The following is a 22,948-nucleotide window of genomic DNA, read 5'->3' on the forward strand; positions in this document are numbered from 1 at the left end:
AATAAGAGAAACGAACAAATATAATAAAATGGGATAGGTTATAGAGTCTGCGGATTATTCTTAATTTTGAGAGGTTATCTTCTTGCTTTTTTTTTCTCTCCCTCTTCCTGGTTGGTGACTCTGTACCCCGGGTTCTGCCCCTTTGGCACGCTCACGTAGAGGTTTGCAGTTGATAAGTCTCTGTGGCGATGTCATGTATTGTGCTTTAGTCACGTTGGCAGTCGAGGCTCATTAGCATTTATAGGCTCCGACAGTGAGAGAGTCCGTGTTCCTGGAGCCTCTCTCCTAGTCTTTCCTTCCTCAATTAATAGCCTGATAATCCAATTATGGGGTTGCTGCTGCCTCTGCCTGGACAGTAAGAGGTTCAAAGAGCTGGCCACTCCCCACTCTATTCCCACTCAGCACAGGCCTCTGGGTAAGGCTCAGTCAGTCAGAGCTGCTATCATAATCAGCTGGGGCTTCCACCCACTCAAAGACCTCTGGCTCTGCCACTCTATCCGGTAACACGGGCGGGCACCCCCTCCCAGGGCGCTTGGAGGAAACTCTCGCTCACTATCTGCACATGCAGACCAGGATGTCAGGTTGAAGTCTCGCCCTCTGAGTGAAACCCCCCGCCCACACTGAAAAGTTCCAGTGTTGGAATTGGCTCTCACTCTGTCCCCGTGTGCGGCTTTTTCAAGTTGCTGGGACAGTCTGAGATTCCACTTTCAGCCCACGCAAAGGCCCCTGACTCTGCCCCTCTGTGGGATAACATGGGCTCCCACTCCTGAGGTGCTAGGAGGAGTCTCTTGCCCACTTTCCATGCATGCAGACTAGGATGTCAGGCCAGAAGTCTCACCCTCTGAGTGAAACCCCTCCCGCACAGAGAAGTTCCAGTTTGGAATTATTTCTCGCTCCCTTCCCATGTGCGGCTCCCTCAGGGTGCTGGGGTGGCCCGAGATTCCACTTTTTGGCCCACACAAAGGCCCCTGACTCTGCCCCTCTTTGGGATAACACAGGCAGGCACTGCCAAGGGACTTGGAGTAATCTCTCGCTCATTATCTGCACACACAGACCATGATATCAGACAGTGGCCTCACCCTCTGAGTGAAACCCCCTCCCGCACGGAAAAGTTCCAGCGTTGGAATTAGTTCTCGCTCCCTCTCCATGCGCGGCTCCCCCAGGGTGCTGGAGCAGTCCAGAGATTCCACTTTCAGCCCACACAAATGCCTCTGACTCTGCCTCTCTGTGCCACAACACGGGCGCACCCTCCCAGGGCTTTGGAAGGAATTTCTCGCCCACTATCTGTGTGCGCTGACCAGGAGATTGGGTAAAATGGCTGCCCTGCTTGTCTTTCTTTGTCTGGGTTTGGCGCGAGTGTTAGCTGTATTGCCCAGGTTGCCACAGAAACAGTTTTTCCTTGGCTTGTGCCACAGCCTGGTTCGGCCGTTTGTGCCGTGGCCTGGATCTATTCACCCCCTTTGCTCGCCTTAGTTTCTATATTCTCAGTTTCCAGTGAAAGCCGCCCTGTTTAGGTTAGTGAGGAAGGCGGAACATTTCTTACTCCCTATTTCCTTCAGGGTTTGGTTATATATTTAGCCAATTTTTCGCTTGATAATACCTTCGGGTGTATTGCAAAACATCTGGAGGCTCCAAGGATAGGTTTTTGTTTCTGGTTGAAGATCTTGTTGAGTTTTGGGGGAGATTTTTCAGTATCGCTTCCTACCCCGCCATTACTCTGATGTCATCAACCACATAGTCAATTTTTAAATGGCCTTTGGATCTTTTTATTTAGAGAATGAGGATCTGACTTGTGGGTTCTATTTTAGGAAAAGTTTATTTTTGTTATGTATGAATTTATGTATTCTTTCAATGTAAAGCATGCATTACTTAAAATATATGAAAAAATAAATTTAGTACTACATTTTATTTTATTGACCTTTGTCTTTCCCAGAAAGTAGTGATTCTACTTCAACTCCAACAACCACTCGTGCAACGACTCTGAATCCTAGTTCAGGAAAATGTCCCAGTGAGTTTAATGAGCCCATCAATGAGAGAATAAACTGCATTCCAGATCAATATCCAACACAGGTTTGCAACAAGACTTTACTCTTTTTTTATGAATAGATATATAACAATGATAATATTAAAGTTATTACTCAATGTTGAATCAATTTCATATTTTAAAGATGTAGCTATCTATTAGGTTGCATTTATGTTATTATAATTCTGTATAAATAGATGAGAGATTACAACTGATTGAACTTATTTTTCTGTATATTTATTTCAAATTAAAAATTAACATTTTCTGTGCTTAAGCTATTGTTAACTTTATAAACCTTTCTAAAATTCTAATTTCTTTAATCACCTTATTAAAAATATACTTTGACAATATACATTTGAGAGAATATCTACTCTCTATTTGTATATTTTCAATGATGGCAGTAAGAAATATCAGTAGAAAATAAAGTAACACTGATTTTTTGAATATTATTAAATTTTATCATTTGGTAATTTGGAAGAAGAAGCTGAAATGGAGAATATTAAGAGTAACTGAATGGATTCATATATATTTAAATTGATTCTTCTTTGATATTGATAACTTTCATGGGAATAAAGATAAATGAGTATGTGTGTGTATTTACATTTTTCAATATATATATGTTATATTAAAATATCTATTTAGTGTAAATATTATATATTAATCCTTATAACATATCATATAACATTATACATTGTATATTAAAATTTTAGCATATTTGTAAAATATTGTATATACTTATTCTATAATGGCAAATATATTACATATAATATGCATGTATATAATCTGTTATGGAAAACATATATTTATAACATGCATATCTGAATCTCATATAATTTTCTGATTGATTTGCCATGTAAACTTCAAAATAGATAAAAAAAATTTTAAGACAACATTAGGTATAGTGGATTTTATTGCTTATGACCTGATAAAAAAAAGTTAAATAATAGTGTTTACTGTGACACACTGAGCAAATTGGGCAGATATTCCCTTAAGCTAATATTCTCCTTAAAAAATGACTGAAGCTTAGCATAATATTTTGTTAAGAAAAATATGGGTTGCTAGGATCTTAAAGAGAAGTAACATAAAATATCAATGGTTTAAGGTTTTGGTGCCTATTATTTAGCCTTAATTTTTTTTTTTTAATTTACTGATTTTAGTGAGAAAGAAAAGGAAAGAGAGACAGGAATTTTTATCTGTTCCTGTATGTTCCCTGACCAGGGATTAAACTGGCAACCTCTGTGCTTTGGGATGATTGTCTAACCCACTGAGCTATATGGCCAGGGCTATTTAGCCTTTGATGTCAGCCTATTAACAAGTGTTTTCAGTGTGAAACAAATTAAACTTAGTAATTTAACAAATTTTAACTAGTATATTTTATATTTGTCATTTATGAAAAGAGGGTGAGCTTAAAACATTTAAAGAAACAGCCATAATTCTACCCAGATTGTATTGAATACTAGTTAACTTAAGCAGATTGGTAAGCTTAAGCATGAGACATTTAGTTTCCTACAATTCTGGATACTAGAAGTCAAGGTGCCATCATGATTGATTTCTGGTGAGATGTTTCTTCCTGGCTTTTAGACAGCTGTCATCTCTTGTCTTCACGTGGACCTGTCTTCTGTTATTGGAGACAGAAAAGATGAAAAGAGAGCTTGAGTGTCTCTTCCTTTTCTTGAGGCTTATCAAATGAAAGCTTCATGTTAATGATCTCTCTTAGCATTAATTACATTCTTGAAGATTTATCTCCAAACACAGTCATTTGGAATGTTGGGACTCCTTACAGAGGAAGTATGGGAGGATATCATTTAGTTCATAACACAGAGTCAACTCACCATATACGATTACATATAATTCTATATATGTACCTATCTACACATAAAATAAAAATAACAACATAAATTTATTTTATTTTTCCTTACTAAATTTTATACCTATTGGTAAATATTTATTTATTTATTTATTTTTATTTTTATTTTTTGGTAGAGACAGAGAGAGTCAGAGAGAGGGACAAATAGGGACAGACAGGAAAGGAGAGAGATGAGAAATATCAATTCTTTGTTGCGGGTCTTAGTTTTTCATTGATTGATTTCTCATATGTGCCTTGACCAGGGCAGTCTACAGCAGACTGAGTGACCCCTTCCTTGAGCCAGTGACCTTGGGCTCAAGCTGGTGAACTTTGCTCAAACCAGATGAGCCTGTACTCAAGCTAGTACCCTCAGGGTCTCGAACCTGGGTCCTCCACATCCCAGCCCGATGCTCTATCCACTGCACTACCACCTAGTCAGGCATATTGGTGAATATTTAATGTGTTAATATTTTGATTTTTCAAATTAAGCAAAAAAGGAAAGAGAAGTTAGACTAAGAATTAAAAGTAATTGAAGAAAATGCCTGAAATTCTTAGAAATAGAATGATTAAAAATAAATAACAAGTATCAAAATCTATACAAAAATCCTCAAAATTATTTATATATTAAGAGCAATGAAGGGGACATGCATTTTAAAATTAGTACATAATATATATGTGTGTTGAATGATGTCTTGCAAATTTTTACATTTATTTGAAGCCTCATATATGACCTTATTTGGAAATTGGGTCTTTGCATATTGAGGTAGTTAAATGAGGTCATAGTGGATAAGGGTGGGCCTTAAATCTAATTACTAGTGTCCTTATAAGAGAGACATGACACAAAGAGAATCACAAGGATGAAGGCCACATGAAGATGGAAGTACAGATTGGAATAATGTATCTTTAAAACAAAGAATGCCAGTGGTTTCCAGGAGCCTCCAGAAGCTAGGAATAGACAAATATTCCTTTTGGTCTCTGAGGAAGCCTGGTTCTTTCTGCTAACACCGGCATTGGGATTTCTAGACTCCAGAACTCTGAGAAAATAAATTTCTGTTAACTCAAACCACTTTTTTCATGGATGTCACAGCAGTTGAAAGAAACTCACATAGTACAATGGGAGGAACTTCATGTAACTTCATTTGACAAGATACATATATATATTTTTTATTTTATAATTTGCTTATTTATTTTCTCTCCTGTTCAAAATTTAACACCTTTTCAAATCAATGTATATATGTACTATATATATATATATTAAATATATAATTCTACTTCTCATTTTGTACCATTTAAAAATATTTTTTATAAAAACTACTTTATGTGACAATTTTTATATGATTACCTCTTTGTATTGCTATGAGTATTTCTGCATTAGATCACACTTGGGAACAATTTTTTTTTTCATTTTCTGTTGCATGAGGTTTTAGAACTGATTTTATATATGTCTGCATCACTGATTCAAAACCTGGAATCGGTTTTTTGGTGTATGCTCTAGTTTTTATGCAATTTTAATTTTTTTTGTTACAGTTAATGGCATGCATTGGTTTTTAAATTGGAGTTAAAGGTCAATGACTCTTGGATTGAACATAACCACAAGGCAATTGATGTTTTACAAACATCACTTTTACATAATTGTAGTTGTTTTTAAATGTAAAAAATTATTATCTGATAAAAACACCCTCTTATTTTGTTATAAGATTGAATCATGGCTTCTTTGTTATAAGATTATCAAGCATAAATGTAAGAATAGTCCTGACACCTTCTGTTATATATGTGGCTGTTACACACTTCAGCATCAATGGTACAATATTTCATCATTTGTGACACGTGCATATATTGCCTATTTTCAAGTTCCACTTAGTGGTCAAAACAATAATTGGGCTCCTCATATTGTGTGTCATAATTGTGAGCAAAGGCTTCATGACTGGACAAAAGGAAAACTCAAAAAATTGCCTTTTGGTATTCCCATGGTTTAGCATGTACCTAAGGACCACAGCAGTGACTGTTATTTCTGTCTGATCCATGCAAAGGGCATCGGCAAGAAAAAATGGCATATGATCGCATATCCTAACATTCCTTCAGCAATACGACCTATCCCACACTCTGAGACATTCCTGGTTCCAGTTTTCAATGGTTTTAATTCTTCCAAGGACAAAGAAAGTGAACATGGTGATCATATGTATTTTGATAAGATGCATGAGGAAATGGTTGTGGAATCTGAAGGGTCTTCTTCTGATGCCAAGTAGTCATAACCCCTCAGCAGTTTAGCCAACTCTAACTAAATGACTTAGTAAGAGATTTGGACCTATCAAAGAAAGCAGCTGATTTATTAGTCTCAAGTTTTCAAGAAAAGAATGTACTTCACCAATCAGCTAAAGTATCCCATTTCAGGAAGCATGAACAAATTTTTGTGGACTTTTCTTCTGAAGACAAACACTTTGTTTACTGTTATGATATCAGTAGTCTTCTCAGCCAGCTAGGTGTTACCACTTATAGTCCAACAGAATGGTGGCTATTTCTTGACAGCTCTAAACGAGTCTGAAATGTGCTCTCCTACACAACAGTAATGTTTATGCAGCAGTTCCAATTGGTTATCAACTCATTTGTGAAAAGATTATGACATGAAAATTGCCCTCAACTTTCTGAAGTATGAGGAGCCTAACTGGATCATTTGTGTGGATCTTAAAATAGTAAATTTCCTGCTAGGACAACAGAGAGTTTTCACAAAGTATCCTTGCTTTCTGTGTTCGTGGGACAGCTGAGCTCAGGAGAAACACTGCACACAGAAGGAGTGGCTGAAACATGAAGCTATGGAAGTAGGGATGCAAAATATTGTGAATGAACCTGTAGTTAATCGAGACAGGATCATTTTTCCCCTACTTCACATCAAACTTGGCTTAATGAAGCAGTTTGTTCAGGCTTTGAATAGAGAAAGTGAATGCTTTCAACATATTATTTCTGCTTTTCCTGCCTTGTCTTTCGAGAAGATAAAAGCAGGTGTATTTGATGGACCTCAAATTCGAACTCCCATACGTGACAAAGAATTTGCCAGGAAGATAAATAAAGGGGAGAAAGCAACATGGCAGTCTTTTGTGGCAGTTACAAAGAACTTCCTTGGCAACAAAAAAACCCCAGAAAACTATGAACTTCTGGTTCAAAGGATGCTGTTGGTTTTCTGTGACATTGGATATAACATGAGAATTAAGATTCACTTCCTAAACAGTCACCTTGATAAGTTTCCTGAAAATCTTGGAGCTGTTAGTGATGAGCAGACTACTGCTAGAGCATCTAATGAGATTTTCCTCTAGAAGTACAGAAATGCAAGAGCTACAAACGCAAATTTTTGCCTAAATAGAATTTAAATAAGTTTTGCACAAATTATAAGATTAAAACAAGTGTTTTATGTATTCTATTTTGAAATTGAAGACAAATTCTAATGCAATCATATCTTTTAGTGTATTAACTGCATTATATAAATTATTATATTTTCACAAAGATAATGCCCAAGAAGACATTCTACTTCATTATGTTAAACTAAACATTGAAAATTTTACAATAAGCCTGACCAGCGGTGGCAGAGTGGGTAAAGGTGTCGACCTGGAATGCTGAGGTCGCTGGTTCGAAGCCCGGGGCTTCCCTGGTCAAGGCACATGTGGGAGTTGATGCTTTCTGCTCCTCCCTCCATTCTCTCTCTCTCTCTGTCTCCTCTCTCTAAAATGAATAAATAAAATATCTAAAAAAATAAAACTAAGAAAAAAAATTTTTACAATAAGATGAAAACCTAAAATCTTGAATTGCAAAAAAACTGTAGCTTACAGAGAAAAACTAATGTCCAATTTGAGATCAGCACACTTGAATTAGGTAAGAACAAGTGTTTTTTTTTTTTTTTTTTTGGATGCAACAAAAATTTTGTTCCACAGTGATAGAGATAAAATCACTTCATCCAAAGTCATACATACTTTAGTTTCACAAGTAACTCTTAGAAATTGTCAGGTTTCGTTATATTCCCACTTGCAATGTAAATGTTTGTGTTTATTTGTGGTGTGTGCACCTGTATGTGCACATGGTGCTAGTTTAACTTGACAGCAAATGATAAAGAGAATGTTTACATGTATGGCCTCAGATACTAAGTGTGGAGGATTTTTTAAAGACAAATAGCCAAGAAAATAGAAACTATAGACGTTGAAACATGTCACACTACTAAGTAGATTTTAATTAAATTAATGCTAACCCATCACAAGTGGCTTAACTTTTTTGTAACCATTGTATAATTTTTCTTCCACTCCACACATTTTTCAGTGTAGAGCATAAAATTACTGACGATACAGTATTTTGCTCTATACATAAACTATAATGGCTGCAATCTGAGCGTAAACTAGTTTAAATAGTTTATGTAAATATTGAACTACCAATTCACTGGAAGTAAATACCTTACACATATTATGTAGGGTTGAGGTCAGGGCCATATCTTTGTCTTCATAATCTCACTTGCACCTTGATACATAATTGGTATATAGTGAATATTTTAACTCTTCTGCATTAACTGAATGAAAACTGACTAGACTATATTATAATTACCTAGGGGGCAGGTACCTTCAAAATACACAAGTTTACAATGAATGTGCACTGGTTTGTAAATTTGAACAACTTGAAGCATTAATTTCTGAAATAATGTAATTAATTTGATACATAAAAAAATTTTCAAGTGAAAAGAACAAAAGAATAAGTGAAATCTTAATGTACATACATGAATCAAAAAACTTCTTTTTAAAATATTCATTCAAACATTTAATTGAATGAATGGATATTTAAAAAATAAGACTGACACAAATGATAATAGTAGTAATCATATGATTCCTCTTTTGAATGTTTTATCAGGCCATTTGTGCATTGCGAGGTTGCTGCTGGAAACCATGGAATAACTCTGTTATACCTTGGTGTTTCTTCGCAAATAACCATGGTTATACTGCTGAGGAAATTAAAACAACAAATACTGGTGAGAATTGTTCTGTCATGGTAACCCAATGTAATCTATTTGCAGTGGAATAAATAATATGTTTAAATTTTTCTTTAGAAAATATCTTAAATAGAATAAAATGGAAAGTAGGAATACAAGAACGTTCAAACTGATTGGATATAGGATTTTCCTCATGATTGTACCTTCCATATTGAAAAAGATCAATATTTGTGTTTTTTAAAAATTAATTTTACTAGGGTGACATCAATAAATCTGGGTACATATGTTCAAAGAAAACATGTCCAGGTTATCTTGTCAATCAATTATGTTGCATATCCATCACCCAAAGTCAGATTGTCCTCAGTCCCCTTCAATCTAGTTTTCTTTGTGCCCCTCCACCTCCCCCTTTTCCTCTCCCTCCTCCCCCTCCTGTAACCACCACACTCTTATCAATGTCTCTTAATCTCGTTTTTATGTCCCACCTACGTATGGAATAATACAGTTCTTGATTTTTTCTGATTTACTTATTTCACTCCGTATACTGTTATCAAGATCCCACCATTTTGTTGTAAATGATCCGATGTCATCATTTCTTATGGCTGAGTAGTATTCCATAGCGTATATGTGCCATATCTTCTTTATCCAGTCTTTTATTGAGGAACTTTTGGTTGTTTCCATGTCTTGGCCACTGTAAAAAATACTGCAATGAACATGGGGCTGCATGTGTTTTTACGTATCAATATTTCTGAGTTTTGGGGGTATATACCTAGTAGAGGGATTGCTGGGTCATAAGGTAGTTCTATTTTCAGTTTTTTGAGGAACCACCATACCTTCTTCCATAATGGTTGTACTACTTTACATTCCCACCAATAGTGAATGAGGGTAACTTTTTCTCCATAGCCTCTCCAACATTTGCTACTACCTGTCTTGTTGAAAATAGCTACTCTAACAGGTGTGAGGTGGTATCTCATTGCAGTTTTGATTTGCATTTGTCCAATAACTAATGAAGATGAACATCTTTTCATATATCTGTAGACCATTTGTATTTCTTCCTGGGAGAAGTGTCTGTTTATGTCCTCTTCCCATTTTTTTTATTGGATTGTTTGTTTGTTTGTTGTTGAGTTTTATGAGTTCTTTGTATATTTTGGATATTAGGCCCTTATCTGAGCTGTTGTTTGAAAATATCATTTCCCATTTAGTTGGCTGTCTGTTTATTTTTTTTCATTTTCCCTTGCTGAGCAAAAACTTCTTAGTCAGATGTAGTCCCATTCATTAATTTTTGCCTTCACTTCCCTTGCCTTTGTAGTCAAATTCATAAAATGCTCTTTAAAACCAAGGTCCATGAGTGTAGAACCTATGCCTTCTTCTATGTACTTTATTGTTTCAGGTCTTATATTTAGGTGTTTGATCCATTTTTGATTAATTTTAGTACAAAGGGACAAACAGTAGTTGAGTTTTATTATTTTGCATGTGGCTTTCCAGTTTTCCCAGCACCATTTGTTGAAGAGGCTTTCTTTTCTCCATTGTGTGTTGTTGGCCCCTTTATCAAAAATTATTTGCTCAAATATATGTGGTTTTATTTCTGGACTTTCTATTCTGTTCCATTGTTCTGAGTGTCTATTTTTCTGCCAATGCTATGATTGTCGTGACTCTATAATATAGTTTGAAGTCAGGTATTGTAATGCCCCCAGTTCGTTTTTTTTCTTTAGGATTGCTTTGGCTATTCGGGGTTTTTTATAGTTCCATATAAATCTGATGATTTTTTGTTCAGCTTCTTTAAAAAATGTCATTCGAATTTTGATGGGAATTGCATTAAATTTGTATATTGCTTTGGGTAATATGGACATCTTGATTATATTTATTCTTCATAGCCAAGAACAAGGAATATTCTTCCATCTCATTGTATTTTTTTTGATTTCCCTTAACAATGGTTTGTAGTTTTCATTATATAAGTCCTTTACATTCTTTTTTATGTTTATTGCTAGGTATTTTTTTGTTGTTGTTGTTGCAATAGTGAAGGGGATTATTTTTTTGAATTCGTTCTCAAATGTTTCATTGTTGGCATGTAGAAAGGCTATGGACTTTTGTATGTTAATTTTGTATCCTGCGACCTAACTGTATTGGCTTATTGTTTCTAGTAGTCTTTTTGTAGATTCTTTGGTGTTTTCAATGTATAGAATAATATCATGTGCAAAAAGTGATAACTTTAGTTCTTTTTCGATATGGATGCCTTTTATTTCTTTGTCTTGTCTGATTGCTCTGGCTAGAACATCTAGTACCACATTAAATAAGAGTGAAAAGAGTGGACAACCCTGTCTTGTTCCTGATTTAAGGGGGAAAGCCTTCAGTTTTGTGCCATTTAATATACTGTTAGCTGATGGTTTATCATATATGGCCTTTATCATTTTGAGATATTTTCCTTCTATACCCATTTTGTTGAGAGTCTTAAACATAAAATTGTGTTGTATTTTATTGAATGCCTTTTCTGCATCTATTGATAAGATCATGTGGTTTTTGTTCTTTGTTTTGTTGATATGGTGTATTACATTAACTGTTTTACGTATGTTGAACCATCCTTGAGATTCTGGGATGAATCCCACTTGATCATGATGTATTATTTTTTTAAAATGTTGTTGTATTCGATTTGACACTATTTTGTTTAGTATTTTGGCATCTGTATTCATTAGAGATATTGGTTTCTAGTTTAGTTTTTTTGTGCTGTCTTTGCCCGGTTTCGGTATGAGGGTTATGTTGGCCTCATAAAATGTGTTTGGAAGTATTGCTTCTTCTTCAATTTTTTGGAAGACTTTGAGTAGAATAGGAACCAAGTCTTCTTTGAATGTTTGATAGAATTCATTAGTATAACCGTCTAGGCCTGGACTCCTATTTTTGGGAGGTTTTTAATAGTTTTTTCTATTTCTTCCCTACTAATTTGTCTATTTAGGCTTTCTGCTTCTTCTTGACTCAGTCTAGGAAGGTTGTATTGTTCTAGGAATTTATCCATTTCTTCTAGAGTGTTGAATTTAGTGGCCTACAGGTTTTCGTAGTATTCTACAATAATTCTTTGTATATCTATGATGTCCTTGGAGATTTCTTCTCTTTCATTTTGGATTTTGTTTATATGAGTTCTTTCTCTTTTTTCCTTGGTAAGTCTTGCCAAGGGTTTGTCAATTTTGTTGATCTTTTCAAAGAATCAGCTCCTTGTTCTATTAATTTTTTCTATACTTTTTCTGTTCTCTATTTCATTAATTTCTGCTCTGATTTTTATTATCTCCTTTCTTCGGCTGGTTTTGGGTTGTCTTTGTTCTTCTCTTTTCAATTCCTTAAAGTGTGAAGTTAAGTGGTTCACTTTGGCTGTCTCTTGTTTGTTCATATAGGCTTGAAGTGATATGAACTTCATTCTTATTACTGCTTTTGCTGCATCCCATACATTCTGATATGTCATATTGTCATTTTCATTTGTCTGTATATATCTTTTGATCTCTGTGCTTATTTCTTCTTTGACCCATTCATTTTTTAAAAGTATGTTGTTTAGTTTCCACATTTTTGTGGGGGTTTTTTTCCTCTTTTTTGCAGTTAATTCTAGTTTCAAGGCTTTATGATCAGAAAATATGCTTGGCACAATTTAAATTTTTCTGAATTTGCTGATGTTGTTTTTGGGCCCAACATATGGTCAATTCTTGAGAATGATCCATGTACACTGGAGAAAAATGTATACTCTGTCACTTTGGGATGAAATGCCCTGTAGATGTTTATCATATCCAGGTGCTTTAGTGTTTCTTTTAAGGCCAATATATCTTTATTGATTCTCTGTTTGGATGACTGATCTAGAGCCGTCAGTGGTGTATTGAGATCTCCAAGTATGATTGTATTTTTGTCAGTTTTCGTTTTAAGGTCACTAAGTAGCTGTCATATATTTTGATGCACCTTGGTTTGGGGCATATATATTAAGAATTGTTATGTCTTCTTGATTCAGCGTATCCTTAGTCATTATGAAATGACCATTTTTGTCTCTGAATACTTTTGCTGTCTTGTAGTTAGCATTATCAAATATGAGTATTGCTATGCCTGCTTTTTTTGGATGTTATTTGCTTGGAGTATTGTTTTCCAGCCTTTCACTTTGAATTTGTTTTTATCCTTGTTGCTTAGATGAGTTTCTTGTAGGCAGCATACAGTTGGATTTTCTTTTTTAATCCATTCTGCTATTCTGTGTCTTTTTATTGGTGAGTTTAATCTGTTTACATTTAGTGTAATTATTGAAACTTGTGAGTTCTCTATTGCCATTTATTACATTGCTTTCTGTTAGTTTTGTGTCTTGTTTGATTCTTCTCTTTCGTTTTTCTATCTTTTCTTTTTGTTTGATTGTATTCCATACATCTTTCCTCTGTTGCTACATTTTTTAAATCCTGTGCTTCTGTGGTGGTTTTTCAATGGTGGTTACCATTAAGTAATAAAAAGTTTTCTACCCTGTTCATTGTAGTGCACTATCTTGTGAGTACTTTTGCACTCAATCATCCTTTGCTATTGTTAATCTCTGTCCTCTCCCCTACCCGTTTTTTTTTGTTGTCACATTGTAAATTTGGTTTTATTGTGTTCTTGGTGGAGCTTTTACTTGTGGTTTTGTTTTGTTTGGTTCTTTGTATCTGTTTGGAAAATCCACTTTAGTAATTCCTGGAGTGGGGTTTTCTGATATTAAATTCCCTCATCTTTTCTGTATCTGTACATGTTTTTATTTCTCCTTCGTATTTGAAGAATAGCTTTGATGAGTATAGTATTCATGGCTGAAAGTTCCTCTCTTTCAGTACTTTAATTATTGGGATCATCTTTCTTCTAGCTTGTACAGTTTCTGTTGAGAAATCTGATAATAAGCTAATGGGCCTTCCTTTATATGTTGTATTCTTGTTTTCCCTGGCTGCCTTGAGAATTTATTCTTTGTCGTTGGTTTGTGCCAATTTCATTATGATGTGTCTTGGAGTAGGTTTGTTGGGGTTAAGAAAACTCGGAGTTCTGTTTGCTTCTTGAATTTGAGGCTTTAGTTCTTTCCACAGGCTTGGGAAGTTCTCGTCTATTATTTGTTTGAATACGTTCTCCATTCCATTTTCTCTCTCTTCTCCCTCTGATATACCTATTATTCTTATGTTATTCTTTTTGATAGAGTCAAACAATTCCTGTAGGGCTTTCTCATTTTTTTTTAATTTTTGAGTCTCTTTCTTCTTCTCTCTGTTGTGCCTCAAGTTGCTTGTCTTCTATTTCACTAATCCTACCTTCTATCTGGCCTGTTCTATTAGCTAAGCTTGTTACCTCATTTTTCAGTTCGTGAATTGAGTTTTTCATCTGTGTTTGATTTGTTTTTATAGTTTCAATTTCTTTGGGAATATATATTTTTTTGTTCATTGAGTTTTTTTCTGAGCTCCCTGAATTGCCTTTCTGTGTTTTCTTGTATATCTCCGAGTGTTTTTAGGATTTCTATTTTAAATTTTCTGTCATTTGCTCCAAGGTTTTGAATATATTAAATTTTTTCTCCATAGATTTTTTTCTTATCTATCTGTGCTACCTCTCTGTCTTTTTTATCCATGATATTTGATTTCTTTTTTCTTAATGGCATCTCAGGGTGGTTTTTTTGATAGTATTAATGAGAATTAATAAAGAATAAAAAATTAAAAAATAAAAAAATAAATAAAAAAGAGTAAATGAAAGAAAATTAATATCCCCCCTTTTTTTCTCACTCCTCTCCTCTCCCTTTCTTCTTGTGAAAATCTTCAGGTGAACTTTGAATTATATTGTGCTAAATAGTACAAAAGCTACCTATAATGGAGGGCCTGAGTTGGGGAGAAGTGATAAAGGGGCATAAAAGGGGTTATGGATCCACAAAATGCAAAAAGGAAAAAATTTGGTCAAGAATAAAATGATTTGCTTTTAAGTGATGGTTGACTAAGAGATATGATGAGAGGAATAAGAGGGAAACAGGAAAAAGGGGAAAAATTTAAAAAATAGTATTGTATTTAGTGGAGCAAGAACCAGATAAAATGGAGAGCCATGGTTGGGAACACTGCTAGTGAGTTTAAAAAGTGAAGTAAAAAACCCCCAAATAGTCACAAAGAAAAATTTGAGTCCCAGATAAAGTAATTTGTTCATGCTTAAGGATTGAATGAGAGGAAACATAAAGGAGAAAAGAAGAAACTAATATAGAGGGGAAAAAAAAGAAAGAGGAAAACACAAAAAAAAGAAAAAAGAATAAAAGCAGAGAGAGAGAGAGCATTAAGGGTTTTGGAGTGCAACCCTCATAGAGAGAAAGGATGAAGAAAGAAAAGATAATGGGAGATGTAACACTTATGTGTAGTGTAGTTCAAGGAGAGGAGAGAGTAAGACCAGCAGAGAATTAAATGACCAAATTGGAAGAGGAAGAAAATTATCAAGACAAGAAGATAAGAGAAATAAATGAACAAATGTAATAAAATGGGATAGGTTATAAAGTCTGTGGATTATTCTTGATTTTGAGAGGTTATCTTCTTGCTTTTTCTTTTCTCTTCCTCTTCCTGTTCGGTGTCTCTATACCCTGGTTCTGCCCCTGTGGCATGCTTAGGTAGAGGTTTGCAGTTGATAAGTCTCTATGGCAATGCCATATATTGGGCTTCAGTCTCATTGGCAGTTGAGGCTCATTAGCATTTGCAGGCTTTACCAGTGAGAGAGTCCATGTTCCTGGAGCCTCTCTTCTAGTCTTTTCTTCTTGAATTAGTAGCCTGATGATCCAGCTATGGGGTTGCTGCTGCCTCTGCCTTGAGAGTAAGAGGCTCAAAGAGCTGGCAAATCCCCACTCTATTCCCACTCAGCACAGGGCTCTGGGTAAGGCTCAATCAGTCAGAGCTCCTAGCATAATCCGGCAGGGCTTAGGCCCACACAAAGACCTCTGACTCTGCCCCTCTGTCCGGGAATCCGGGCGCATACTCCCGGAGGAATCTCTCGGCCACTATCTGCGCTAGCCAACCAGGATATCTGGCCAGCGGCCTCTCATTCCTGATGAGGCGCCCAGCCCACATGGAAAAGTTAAAGCATAGGGAATTTTGCTCTCACTCACTCCCTGTGCGCTGCTTTTTGGGGTGCAGGAGAGACCTCAAGACTCTGGTTTCAGCCCACAGAAAGGCCTCTGACTCTGCCTCTCTGTCCGGGAACATGGGCGCCCACTCCCAGGGGAATCTCTCGCCCACTATCCTTGCTCGCCAACCAGGATATCAGGCCAGCTGCCTCTCACTCCGAGTGCAGCACCCTGCCTGCATGGAAAAGTTTGAGCATAGGGAATTTCACTCCCACTCACTTCCCATGCGCTGCTTTTCGAGGTGTAGGGGCGACCCGGAGACTCCGGTTTCGGCCCACAGAAAGGCCTCTGACCCTGCCCCTCTGTCCGGTAACACGGGCGCCCACTCCTGGGGCTCTAGGAGAAATCTTTTGCCCACTATCTGTGCGCGCCGACCAGGAGATTGGGCGGATGGCTGCCCCAAGTGCCTTTCTTTGTCCGGGTTTGGCACGAGCATTAGCTTGTGTTGACTGGGTTGCCACAAGCACAGTTTTTCCTCGGCTTGGATGTCCGTGCCACAGCCTGGTTGGGACATTTGTGCTGCAGTCTGGTTCTATTCACACCCTATGTCTGCCTTAGTTTCTATACTCTCAGTTCCCAGTGAAAGCAGTCCTTATTTAGGTTAGTGAGGAAGGTGGAGTGTTTCTTCCTCCTTATTTCCTTCAGGGTTGATTATATATTTAGTCCATTTTTCACTCAATCATACCTTTGCATTTAGTGTGGAACTTCTGGCGGCTCCAAGGATAGATTTTTCTGTCTCTGGTTGAAGATCTTGTTGAATTTTGGGGGAGATTTATCGGTATCGCTCCTTACAGCACCATTTCTCTGACATCATCTCCAATATTTGTGTTAAAATCAATAATATTATAAATTAAAACAAATTAATAATTATTCATTTTTATAAATATAAGCATAACTCATGCTAACTTTTTTTCTTTAAGGATTTGAAACCAAGTTAAAGAGAATTGCATCACCTACATTATTTGGAAAGGACATTAACAGTGTTCTTCTTACAGCTCAAAGTCAGACACCCAATCGTTTCCGGTTCAAGGTTTGTTTTTTGAGATTTCTAGAAGAAAGTTGATAATAAAAGGCAGGTTATCAGAATACCCTTCACCCTACCAAGACATTTGCTTCCCTAAAAAATGTTTATACCAAAACAAAGGACTAATCGGATTTCTCTGAGTTTGTTTGCTAAAATGTAACATAAACTGTTCCTCCTACACTCATTTTGGGAGAATATGTAGTCAATGTTAAATATTTCATGAAGTATCTTAAAAATAAATCTCAATAAATTTTAGTAGTTTTTGTTATTTCAACTACAAACTGTGACTCAAGATTAGTTTAAAATACAGTTTGGGAAAGGAGTTAATTGGGCTGTATAGATGTGATGTACTCTCACTAGTTCTTCATGCTGGCATTATTGTATTTTTTATTTTAAGGAAACTAATGTTTGTGATTTCGTTTAGCAAGTAGTTTACAAGTACGCATTTTTTTTTTAATTTGGAAATAAAAAAGCACCATGTCCTTTGTATATTATTTATTTAGCAACAATTTCAGAGAGATTAATATATTTAAAAACAAAATTTAAAATTCTTATGGAATTCTTAACGAGTGAACACTGACAAGCAACAAGGATAATTTAATTCACAAAAATCTAGTATTCAGAAATCAATGTTTTGTAATACTATCATTAATTTTTTATACAGTCAATAAAAATCTGTTGGTCAAATAATTTTGTAAATATGATATATATGTTTGCTCGCTTATAGTTTGCATTGGGATTGAGGAACAGGCTGTAAGCAGGCCAGGTTGTCATAGTCTAAGGCTTAGTTTTAAGACTAAGCTTTTCCCCACACCCTTGACTGTTCTATGATGTGGGGTGGTGCACTCTCATGAGGAATTCCATTATGCCTCAGATAAGTGACTTTGTATCAGAGATTTCCTTGTTTGTATATTGGATTAAAGGTTTTGATTTCTATACTAAAAAGTGGGGCAGACCAGGAACTTGCTCTCTCTTGGTTCCTGCTATCACTATTACACCATCCTCCCACTCTGCCATTTCTCTACCATCTGCCCGAATCTAATGGGAACCTGCATATGAATGGCCATGATGGTGGCTCCTGGCCTTACAAAATCTTTATTTTATATACAGAACTTTTAAACCAACGAATTCTATTTATTCCTTAACAATTTATACAATTTTGTTTACAGCTCTTCAGCAATATTAAAATTAAGTTTATGACTAATTTAGTAGCTATCTATGAAATTGTTAAATTTATTACTTTCAATTTTAAACTTGAATTTAATAATAATTCAGAATTGGAAAATAATTAAATAACAGTTTTGAATCAAGTAATGTTAATTTGTTTAAATCTTTGTAGATTACTGATCCAAATAATATAAGATATGAAGTTCCTCACCAGATGGTGAAAGAATTTAATGGACCTACAGCTTCTGATACATTGTATGATGTGCAGGTTTCAGAAAATCCATTTAGCATCAAAGTTAGAAGAAAAAGCAATAATAATGTTTTGTAAGTAGTTACCTTATTTGACATTTATGTTTAAATAATTGTTTAATTTGTTCTATTTTAGAATAAGAAAAATCTTAAATTTAAGTCATTTTCAGAAAGAATAGCTATACTTTCAAAAGAGGGTGGGTGTACATCTTTGAAAAAATGTAATGCACAGGGGTTTTATTTCCTGTGGATGAAAGGTGCAAGAATGAGTCAACCAGAGCAGAAGTTGGAGAACATTGATGGTACAATGTTAGCCTCCTAGCCTATATTCCCATACCTAGAACCTTATTGTGTTTTTTCACTATTATTTATCGTATTCTGTTGCCAGTATGTATGATCAAGTAGTTACTGCTCAGAAAAACTAATTTTCATAGTAATGTTAAAGGATTTTTCTTAATAATCTATATTAAATAAAACATAGCACTGAATGCCTTAATTATGACTGTATTGTGAAAAATCAAGTAACAGGAATTTAATAATTTTCAAGATAAATACTTCTGCATGACCAAGAAAGGTTAAAAAAGAGTCAAGATTAAATCTCTGCAATTATTTTTCTTAAATATATTTTAGTAATTTATAATTATGTTAAATTGTAAAAACATTAAGTGTTTGCTTAATATATCACATGTCTCATAGTATATATATATATATATATATATATATATATATGATAGGCATAAAACATGCAATTTTTTTTCTTTTTGAAAGAATAATTTGAACTTAATTTTATATATGTTAGAGGTGGGAAGTCAGTACAGTACTATATTTTAATTGCTTTCTCTGGAAAAATCCAGAACAGGGTTTAAAACCTGTCTCTGATGCCTACCAGTTTGTCACTTTAGAAAACATGAATTCATTTACCCAATTTTTGTCATTTTTAAAATGGGATTGATAAAAGTATTTATACTTTAGGATTGTGATGAAGATTAAGGAAGACAATGCATGTGAAGGAATATATTGGTGATAAAGAAGCAAATTTTGTTGATAAGATTAACAAGTTCTGTTTATGATGTAATACATGTATTTTTAAGAAGTGGCTAAAGAACGACATTTAAAGTGAAGTACAATATTATAGAAAATAATATAGACCCATATCTAGTAGAATATTTTTTATATTTCTAAATCACTTATTTTTTTCTTTAATTATACAGGTTTGACACCAGCATTGGTCCCTTGGTATACTCTGACCAGTATTTACAGATCTCAACTAGACTTCCCAGTGAATATATTTATGGTTTTGGAGAACATATTCATAAGAGATTTCGTCATGATTTATATTGGAAAACATGGCCAATTTTTACCCGGGATCAACTTCCTGGTGATGTAAGGAACTATCTTTCTTGCTATAAACAACATTATATTGGAACAGATAATATTCTTAATCTATTTCAAATCCTCCAGTATTACCTAATCCAGAACCTTATTTATTGTAAGGGTAAGGATTGATAGCAAAGCTCTAAATTATTTCAATAAATGATCATCAGATTATATGCATATTTAAATAGATATTTCCAGTATATTAATATTTTATTATGAATTTATTTTTAACTGAATTTATTAAGGTGGCATTGGTTAACATAATAATATAGGTTTTAGGTGCCTAATTTTACAATACCATATTGTGTGCTCATCGCCACCCCTGCCAAGTCTAGACTTCATCCATCACCATTTATCCTATCTATTCCCTCTTCCACCTCCCCACCCCATCACTCTTGTACTTAAAGTTATCTATGGCTAATCATTGCACTAGAATAATTCCAGAGTCTCACCACGTTATACATGGGTTTGTTTGATGTAATGTTTGCTTATTTATTGGACATCATATTGAGCATCTATGCCTATTTCTTCCTCTCAGGAACATATGAAAATCTTCTAAAAAATTCATATGTTTGCACAGGGGTTTGGTTCTCTTTGTAAATACTGAAACCTGATGTTCTTTATCATATACATAATGTCACTGAGATCTCATTTGAAGTTTCACTATGTAAGAATTTCTCCCAAACACTTTTATGCAGAATTAGTGATTACTTCATAACCCTTTATTAATATTTTAGTATGATAGCAATTACAGTGTATTATTTATGTTTATCTTTGTATATAATTCTAAGATATGAAATTCTTCAGGACAAAGACCATATCACTTAATTTTTAAAAAATTTATTATTGTTTTGCGTCAAATTTTAGCACCTTTTTAAATGCCAATGCTAATAACTTACTTCTAAAAATGAATAAGTAAATTTATTTTAAATATTCTCATTTGGTACAGAATCACTAATACATTTTACCAATTTTTGTTTATAGTATCTCCATCTGTAATAAACACCCAATAAGCACCAGGTGATGACCTCATAGCTATTTTAAATACATTCTTCCCTTTCTTTTGAACTTTTATAACTAATCAGTCAAGAAGTCTTATTTCTTTCACCTTATAATTGTTTTCCCAACTTGACTCATGCATTTTACCTACTCATAGGCTCTCATTAAACATACTTCAACAGTTCTGTGAGGGTGAACATAATCTGAGCATTTGCTGCAATGCCTTGGGTATAAAAAGACATAATGGATAAAAATGTCAGTACTCTATTATGAATAGTTTCTCAAACCTAACTTAATCGTTATAAAACACAAAAAGGTTAAATAATCTATTAGTAGTACAGTGTCTATATTATGCTATATATTTTTTATTTGTTAATTATTTTTTTAGAATGATAGAGGAAGGGAGAGAGAAACATTAATTTGTTGTTTTATTTGTTAATGCATTCCTTGGTTGATCCTTGTATGTGCTCTAAATGGGAATCAAATTTGCAACTATGGTATATCAGAATGACACTAACCAACTAATCACTTGGGCAGGGCATTAGGTTATATATTTGATATCATAATATATTAATAATTAAAATCAGTCAGATGTTTTTGTGTTTCATATGGTGCATACACTGTAGCAGAAAAAATTAGCATAGAGATATAAAGAATAAATTACAAAAACAAATAGAATTTGTATTTGCCATTTTAAATATATAATCTTTTTATATTAAATATTTATATTTAAATTCTTAATTTTTCAATTTTTGTCTTATAGAATAATAATAATTTATATGGTCATCAAACATTCTTTATGTGCATTGAAAATACTACTGGAATATCATTTGGAGTTTTCTTAATGAACAGCAATGCAATGGGTAAGAGTAATTTACCTTAATATATATATACTTTTTTTTTGTACTTTTGTATTTTTTCTGAATTTAGAAGCAGGGAGGCAGTCAGACAGACTCTTGCATGCACTGGACTGGGATCCACCTGGCATGACCACCACTAGGGGCAATGCTCTGTCCCACCTGGGGCATTGTCCCTTGTGGCTGGAGCCATTCTAGTGCCTAATGTAGAGGCCACAAAATCGTCCTCAGCACCTGGGCCAACTTTGCTCCAATGGAACCTTGGCTGCAGGAGGAGAAGAGAGAGATAGAGAGAAAGGAGAGGAAGAAGGGTAGAGAAGTAGATGATGAATTGGTGATAACAAAAAGCCACACAAATTAATATCTGAGTAAGAACAGTAATATATAGTTATCCAGACAAATGTTCTGTTTTACATATAGAAAAATCAAATTTTACAAGTTTTTTTAGAAATTAATGTGATAATATGGTTTTTCAGAGAATCTTTAATTGATATAACTACTTGAAATGCAATTTCAGAAAGAATTTTGTTGTTGTTGTTGTTGTAAAAGGACTGGCCATCTTTTCTTTGCTATACAATTTCTAGGGGACTTTGGCCAGAATCTTTACAAGAGACTATCTCAGATAGCTTATCATAAACCTTCCAACATGGTGGCGTTCTAATTTTTCTCTCTATTTATCCTATTCTTCATATTTTATTTCTTAATAATTATTTTTAAATGGTGTAAAATTTGTGGTTAACAAAAAATGACTTGAACTAGATACTATAATTATTTTATCACTATTTACCATTTTACTATTTAGATATATTTTCTCAATTTTTATTTTGTAGAGGTTTTCATCCAGCCTACTCCTATTGTAACTTACAGAATTACTGGTGGCATTTTGGACTTTTACGTCTTTCTAGGTGATACACCAGAACAAGTAGTTCAACAGTATTTAGAGGTATGTTTTAGGTCTGTATTATAAAATTCTTTTTTACAATGTATATATTTTTTCATACATGTCCACATATTTAAATGACTTTAGGTATCTAGAAACTGATAGTTAAATATATTTTTAAGTCTTACCATTTTTCAGATATGAATAAGTGTTTTTTTTTTTGTTGTTTTCTATAGGGTGAAGCCTATGTATCCTTAAATACCTATATTTCTCATATTAAATTCTTACTTCTAGGCAGTTAAGTTTAAGAATTGAATTTCTTTATAAGGAAGTATTTTCAGTCCTCAAGTTCATGGTGGCTGTGCAGCTTGTGCACACTTGTGATGAAACCCTAGAGACAGCCAGGTCAGGAGGAAGGCTAATGCAGCTTGCTGTTAATTCATAGCACACAGACTCGAGGAAAATGACTCTCATGT

The 22,948-nt window shown here is 34.4% G+C and overlaps 1 protein-coding gene across 3 annotated transcripts in view; it reads left to right on the plus strand.

The window, feature by feature from the left end:
- SI (sucrase-isomaltase) overlaps nucleotides 1-22,948 on the plus strand; it is a 136,350-nt gene that overhangs the window by 14,611 nt on the left and 98,791 nt on the right. For all 3 annotated transcript variants that reach the window (XM_066347495.1, XM_066347498.1, XM_066347497.1), the window contains exons 3-9: nucleotides 1,934-2,070; nucleotides 8,748-8,865; nucleotides 16,840-16,949; nucleotides 18,283-18,434; nucleotides 19,571-19,742; nucleotides 21,499-21,598; nucleotides 22,423-22,535. In XM_066347495.1, coding sequence (XP_066203592.1) covers nucleotides 1,934-2,070; nucleotides 8,748-8,865; nucleotides 16,840-16,949; nucleotides 18,283-18,434; nucleotides 19,571-19,742; nucleotides 21,499-21,598; nucleotides 22,423-22,535 — 902 coding nt within the window. The remainder of the gene's footprint in view (nucleotides 1-1,933; nucleotides 2,071-8,747; nucleotides 8,866-16,839; nucleotides 16,950-18,282; nucleotides 18,435-19,570; nucleotides 19,743-21,498; nucleotides 21,599-22,422; nucleotides 22,536-22,948) is intronic.

The sequence above is a fragment of the Saccopteryx leptura genome, chromosome 8 (genome assembly GCF_036850995.1).
Source record: "Saccopteryx leptura isolate mSacLep1 chromosome 8, mSacLep1_pri_phased_curated, whole genome shotgun sequence".
NCBI classification, from domain to species: domain Eukaryota; kingdom Metazoa; phylum Chordata; class Mammalia; order Chiroptera; family Emballonuridae; genus Saccopteryx; species Saccopteryx leptura.